The sequence below is a fragment of the Limulus polyphemus genome, unplaced genomic scaffold, assembly GCF_000517525.1.
Source record: "Limulus polyphemus unplaced genomic scaffold, Limulus_polyphemus-2.1.2 Scaffold1821, whole genome shotgun sequence".
In the NCBI taxonomy this organism is placed as follows: Eukaryota; Metazoa; Arthropoda; class Merostomata; order Xiphosura; family Limulidae; genus Limulus; species Limulus polyphemus.
The window spans coordinates 65509-73034 of record NW_013667431.1 but is presented as its reverse complement, the minus strand read 5'-3'; the positions used below and the strand labels follow the sequence as shown (position 1 = coordinate 73034).

General features: G+C 30.8%; 1 protein-coding gene across 2 annotated transcripts in view; it reads right to left on the bottom strand.

The window, feature by feature from the left end:
* LOC106465057 (probable ATP-dependent RNA helicase DDX46) overlaps positions 1-7526 on the bottom strand; it is a 96231-nt gene that overhangs the window by 57690 nt on the left and 31015 nt on the right. For both annotated transcript variants that reach the window (XM_013925253.2, XM_013925252.2), the window contains 3 exons: positions 6855-7097; positions 1500-1562; positions 986-1084 (listed from right to left, as the gene is read on the bottom strand). In XM_013925253.2, coding sequence (XP_013780707.1) covers positions 986-1084; positions 1500-1562; positions 6855-7097 — 405 coding nt within the window. The remainder of the gene's footprint in view (positions 1-985; positions 1085-1499; positions 1563-6854; positions 7098-7526) is intronic.

Here is a 7526-nt window from a genome sequence, read left to right as displayed (position 1 = left end):
GGGAAAAAGAGGAAGCAGGATTGTTTGTGAAATTTTTGAAGCTGAGCACTGTATTTCTTGTTTTTCGTGTGTATTTTTTATTTATTATTATAAAGTAACTAAAAAGCAAAAATTAGAAACGTATTAGGTTAGATTAGGTCAGATAATAAAAAATATTACTACTAATAATAAAATTCTTCACAAGGTATACTTGTGTATTTTTTATTTATTATTATAAAGTAACTAAAAAGCAAAAATTAGAAACGTATTAGGTTAGATTAGGTCAGATAATAAAAAATATTACTACTAATAATAAAATTCTTCACAAGGTATACTTGCGAGCAGCTCATGTGTTTCACTATTCAATATGGTAACAAAAGCTGCACATTTGCCGAGTGATTTACAACTTTTTTTGTGGTGGAACTGTTGGTTAAACACAGTTCAAAGGGCAATAAAACAGTTCAATTAAGTATAAATGGATGAATACTGTTACTGGTTACTTTGGGGTTATGAACTCAGTTACACCAACCAAGCTCGTAGTAAAGAGAGGTCATTCAATCTATCCATGTACCTCATTTGTGACTTGCTCTTACATGACATTTACAAAAACATATACAGTTCCTTTTGCCAGTAATTAGTTGTTACATCATCTATTGAACATTTCCCTTCTGATAAACTTACATTATATTAAAAGGTAACTGGATAGTTTCGGGCTTTCTTAAAAACAAGTGGGATGGTATTATGAAGTGTCAAGCACTGCATGTAAGAGATATTAAAGTTACATTACTCTATGCTTATGACTAAATATCTACATGGTTGAGGTTTTAACAGAATTGCTTCTATTTGTTAAATTGCACTATTTCAATAGTTTTTATTTGTTGTTGTTGATGACATTATTTCACAAATTTCTAAATACTTGATGTTAAGAAATTTTTCAACTGCAAATTTGGTTAAAACAAGAATTGGAATATTCAACAAAATTATAGAAATATTAAAGCAAACTAACCTCTAAGGCATCTTGATCTTGTTCAATCAATTCACCTTTTCTTGTGTTACTCTGTTTCTTGGCCACCCCCATAATAACTGTAACTTTACTTTGTTTTTCCTAAATATTAACATATAATGGAAATTAAACATAAGGTATAGCAACATGTATGTTTTTATAATCTAATCAATGTACTAAAATATTTTATAATACTTAAGTTAAGACATTCAAAGATTTTAGGGTATCCCATAAATTGCAGTAATTGATATGGTACAAAACAGTTAAAAATGAGATATAAAATAATAGTTAAACATCAACTTTTCACCAGTGCAGGATGATGCTGGGTTAATGCCAATGAAACAGCTGAGTATTTAAACTATTCTTTTATATATCCTATTCTTAGATGTTTTCTACCTTATCTATTACTTAGGTTACTATATTTTTAATATTGGTTCCTTTCAGAAATTTATATCAAAAACACATTTGAAAATTTACCAAATTGAATAATTTGCAGAATTAGAAATATATCACATACCTCAGTGTCTGTATCTTTTTTCACACCTTTGTTGTGCATCTGACGAACATCTTCTTGAATTCCCTAGTGGAATGTGAAAAATTAATCCTAATTACTTGTGTAGGGTTCATATAGACCCCCCATCCAAATATATATACACACACACTACTTTTTTTTTTTCCTCTCTTGTGACTTTACTTTGAAATGAATGAAGGATTTTATCTTTCTTCTAATTATTTTCAATAAAATATTTTTTCCTAATTGCAACAGTTTGAAATAGAATGAGATATTTACATCCAGGGGAGTACTTAGAATTAAATACAGACATATCCAAGTATAAAAGAAAATGTTATAAATTATAATTAGTGATCTTAATATTAAGGTTTGAACTACTCCATTTACTTACTGAATATAGCTAAGACTAACAATATGTAACCAGTTACAATCTGGTGACCATAAGTACTTTCTTATTCAAAATTACCAATAGGATGTGAAACTGTTGCATTTAACAATAAAAAAGAAGCAGATACTGAGATAGAATTTACAAAAAGCTATTCAGAATCACCGTAAGGGTGTTCCATATTTCTGAAGATTTGATTTACAACAATCTCACCCCCTCATTTTGTTCCAATATATAAAATAATTCTTATCAAATTTAATCCATATGGAATAACATTTTTGGGTTGCACAAAGTTAGTTGAAATTTTACCTTGTAGCTTGCATTATATTTGCATATTTTAAAGAATTCTGGAATGTTCTAGCACATTCTACATGATTCATAATGTTTGAGAAAATTCCATATATAAATAACCTATGCTGTCACTTTTTACCTCTGGAATATTCTGTATGACGTGACAGTAGTTTCTAGAATTTCTGTGAGGGTATACATAAGCACTTAAGATTCTTATGTATTATTTCAGCTTACACTGTTTCAATTATTATGGTGTGTACACCTTTTACAAACTAGTGGAAAATTATTACAATTATATTTGTCATATGACATTAGTATTAGGCCTATTACATTTTTAAATAAACATTCTCAGGGATTTTCAAGAATTTGAAGAGTGTATAAAAATAATAATACTCCAACCACACTATATTTGTCATATTCATTGCTAACAATGCATTCTGCTAAATCTAGAGCTCTTCAGGCCAGCTGGATACAACAACACAACAGTGGTTGGAACATTATTTATTTAAGCCATGTGATACAACAATGTTATGGTGTGTATATTTTTTACAAGCCAATGAAGAATGATTACAACTATATTTGTCATAAGCCATTTGTATTAAGCCTATTACACTACATTTTTAATACATGGACTAGTCCAGTTATGAAACTGTAGCTGATCATGATGAAGTAGCTGAAGCCATAGAGGAAGTTAAGAACAGTGTAAGTGAGTTTGCTACAAGACAACTTCTGGTCAGCCAACCTGGAGACAATTATCAAAAACTTCTTGAACTAGCCATAACTTTTCTTGGTGGAGTGTGGTTTATAGCACCTGGAGCACTGAATCATTTATCATGGATAGCCAAGACATTATGTGCCCTCAAGATATGAATGTTTATGGTACAGTTTAAGCTCATTGGCTGTGATGAAAAGAGGTCTCTGCGACATATGTATCTTTGTTGTTCAAGTCTAACTTAGGGTATGGTAAGCTACTCCTGATGCCATTTCTGCTCCTTACAATGATCTTAACTTCTGCAATGTCTTGTTAAGTATAAGAAGATGAATTCTGCTCTTTCAAACAAAAGCCATTATTTTCTACAGATGTTATAAGCATAAAAAGAAAAAAAATCACCAGTAAGATTAAAGTTATATTACACCCAAATCATCTTATCTACATCAATTAAATTCTTAGGTATAACATTTAATTTTAAACTAACATGAACCAATCATACCAATAATCTTATTACTAAAATGGGCCAAAGATTGTGTTACCTGAGGAAAAATCAGGGGAATTCAAAATGGATGTAACCCACATTCCAATTTGCACATAAATAAGTTACATTACACCTTTAGCAACATATCGTAGCATGATTCTTTGTAATAAGAACCTGGTTAATAAACTAGAGATTCAACAGAATCATGTAATGAAAATAACTTACAGATTACCGACCTACATTCCAGTAAGTTACCTTAATTCAGTTACTAACATTCATTTGATTAAGTATTGGATACTTAAATTAGCAAACAAATTTTACAGTAAAGCAGTGAACCGTTATCCATTAACTAGTGAATTTTTAAACTTTTAAACTCTTCAGCCACTCCTGAATCATGGCACACCCATGTCTTCCCTGAATTTAGTTAATACTTTTTGAATCTCATACTCATGTATACTAATCAACAAGCTTTCTAGCCCCACAGCTGAGGTACTATTTGAAGAGACCATTCAGTGCCTCAGTAGCAAAAGTGGGTTTTTCTTGGGGTACTTCCGTTTTCCTTCCACATCGTAATTAAGGGTATTGGATCTACAGATCCTCACCCAATGGTTTTGTTACACTCCCCATTTATAATTAGCATGAAGGAGAAACTTACTTGTCACTCATCTGTGATTTTTGTGTTCTTGCTTGCTGATAATCCACAGCTGTTAAGTCTTATACCTTTACCATTCTCATCTCAATTCACTCACTAAGGTGTGTGTATATATAAAATAATGTTTTTTGTTTTTTTTCAAGACCCTCCACTGCAATTCTAATACAAAAGTGGGGTGAAGAGAAATAATTTTCCTGAACACCCTGTTTCCTTTGACCCTGAATTCTTACTGAGCTTGGAGTCAAATGATTTAACCCTTTCGCAATGGGCTTGGTATAAAATACCAAGTCTGTATACACATTTGCATTGTTAAGTATTTATGCTATAACTTTTAATACAGAAAGTGTATCTTCACAAAATTTTGTAGACTTCTGGGAAACGTTTTAAGTTTTTGTAGACAAAAAATAAATTTTTTAACGAAATATTTTAAAAATAGATTTGTTTGTCAATATATCGAGTCTGTTTCGTTACTAGTCTGAGTGCAAAGTAATTTTCACACTATGATTAAAAACACTATTCTTAGTCCTGAAAATCTCAAATTTCATTTGCATAATTTTTGAAACCTCTGAAATACATTTTAAACATTTGTTTTCAGTAAAACTATATATTTTATCTGTTATTTTTTCTACCCTAACTCTATATACGAGGTTGATCAATTTGACCGACCTGATAAGCATAAAAAAAATTGAAATAAATCTAAACTACCCTTTTTTCTTTCTAGAATGACTTCAAATGCTAATATGAAACTACATTTGTTTATCACATGTAGCTTTAAACTCGTAACAGTATACAACTATTTATACTTAAACTAGCATATAGCCCATCAAAAATGACAGGGCAAGTACTACCATCCCCTACTCCATAGTACACTCTAACCTCACTTTTCATAGATAACTGAAATAAAAAATATTGTGAAATCAAGCTTGACTGATAAAGAGACAGTCAAATGTCAGTAAATTCCTTTTTGAGCCAATCAGGCATATTCATAGAATAATTCTTGGTAAAAATTAGTTAGGTTAACAATTTCTAATATATAGAAACTAAATAATGCACCAAAGAACACAGAATAATAACATGCAAAAATCAAACAATTTCTCTTAACTATCACAATTTTTCTGGCTTTCTAACTATGCAACAAGAGCCATTACAAATTCATCCACGCTAGTCGATATATTTCCCAGTGGAATGAAGCTTGTACTAAAACAGAAATTGACAATTCCCTATTCAGAAAGCAAAGTACATAATACATCATTTGACAGATGCAAGCCTTGGCTTTCTATTGGTTATAAATAATATAGTACTAAATGTATGAGAGAACTATTAACAAACCCTAATGTGACGGGTGGGTGTGGCAAGAGGGGTCTGATTTTCTATTTGATGGCTCTGTAACCAAACAAGACTTAAGGCTATAAAATTATGCTTTGTCTGAGCAATGATGACTTGACAGTGAGTAATTTATGTTAAATTTCATACTTATTGAAGAGGTGGTGAATAAATTACAGAAAAGAGGATGCCTAGAAAAAAAAAGTCACATTTCTCACACTAGAGGAAATTCACAATTTTTTAATATTGCTTTATAAAATTAAGAACTTAAAACTTGTATACTATTAAAATATGGATTATTAGCTAAGATTTTATGCTATACTAATTGGTATAAAATAAGCAAAAAGTAGTTTAATTAAATTTTGTATGTTCAAAACCTGCCAGTTAAAAGTTTGCTGGACATCTACAGTATCTCAATGTGGAACTCATTAGTTTGACATTCTTTGATTCAGCTGTATCCAGAGACAAATAGTAAAGGTACTATAGGAAAACATGGTTGGACCTCCAAAGTGCATACAGCAGAATATCAGAAAATCTTAGGTCATATCAATTGAAAAATTCATTAAAAAGAGCACAATAATCTTCTTCAAGTGCCTCAAAATTCCATCTGGATTTCTGGATTTTGACCCCAAATCACAGGAGCTCAGAAAGGACTACAACGAGGCACTACAGACAGTTCAACACTTGATTGTGGTAACTGACTATGCTGAAAAGGGTGTGTGACCCTTACTGAGGAGTATAATATCATTATAACAAAGAAAGAAGAACAATAACAATTCCTTCTTCAAGTTATGCAGGTTCATAGAAGACACCTTCCTAGTGGTGAAAAGGAAATAATGATAATGCAAAAGTGACTAACCATATCAAAATCATATATCTGTGTAATCATATATGCAATAAAATAATAATATACTTCAAATAAATCATTCATAATACATAACAAATATGTTTTCATATCACAGTACATACAGTACCAGGCCACTACAGTCTAGAACTTCGACCTCAGTCCGCAACCTCTAAATATGGTCCAAGATGGATGAAATTTGACATTTAATGCACTTTTGTACATTGGAACAGAATTAAGTGGTAAGAGCTTTAAAATTTTTAATCTGAAAATCTGCCTGTAAATAAGGATCACCATAATCATTATATAAACATTCCATGCTAAAAGAATAATTTTTAGTATAGCAATAAATTGATTTACCTGTAAAATAACACAATTTTGAAATATCTTAGCTGTATGTGATTCATTATTGATTCACTGAAGGTTTAATTTTGGTGTCATTTCACATTAGAGAAAATTTTGTTTCTAACATCATTCAAGTAATCTAAATCATAAGTTTTATTCAGTGGTATTAAGGCTAATGGCTAGCAAGAATAAAGTGTGTGTGGTTAAATGTTTCTCACAAAATGAGATTTTTCTTTGGGAACAAAGATAACACCCTGTACACAATTTGTTCACAGAAGATAGAAACTAAAAACTACTGTAACAAGAAGTTAAAATAAAGTAATGATACCTGCATAAAAGCATCAAGTGGATCAACCTCTTCCTCTTCAATATCTTCTTTGTTACCTGATTCAGAAGGTGGTTCCTCATCTTCATCATCCTCTAAGGACCATTTTTTACTTGGGGGCATTACAATAAGTGTTTGACTTCCACCACCTTCTTCAATGTCTTTCTTTTTACGCTCTGCACGCCACTTCTCTATTCGTTCTCTTCTCCTCTGCATTTCTAATTCTAATTCTTTTTGTTGAGCTTCCTGTACATTCATAAGTAAAAGCCAATTGCTTCATTAATTCTCTCTACACATGATCAGTCAAACTGACCAAACACGCGACCACTTTGTATTTGTTATAGTTTCAATAATACTAATTTTAATCTAGTATGTGTATCTTCACAAAATTTGGCAGACTTTCAGTAAACATTACAAGTCTTTCACATACAAAACATCAGATTTTTAGTGAAGTATTTTTTTAATAAAGATTTGTCCGTGATTACATCAAATTTTTTTTTACAGTCTGAGTGCAAAGTGATTTTCATGTTGAGATTAAAATTACTATCTCTTTGTCTCAAAAATCTAAAATTTCACTTGCGTAATCTCTAAAACCTCCTAAATACATTTCAGATGCTTGTTTTCAGCAAAACTTTATATCTTATCTGTTATTTTCTCTATCCTAACTATATACAT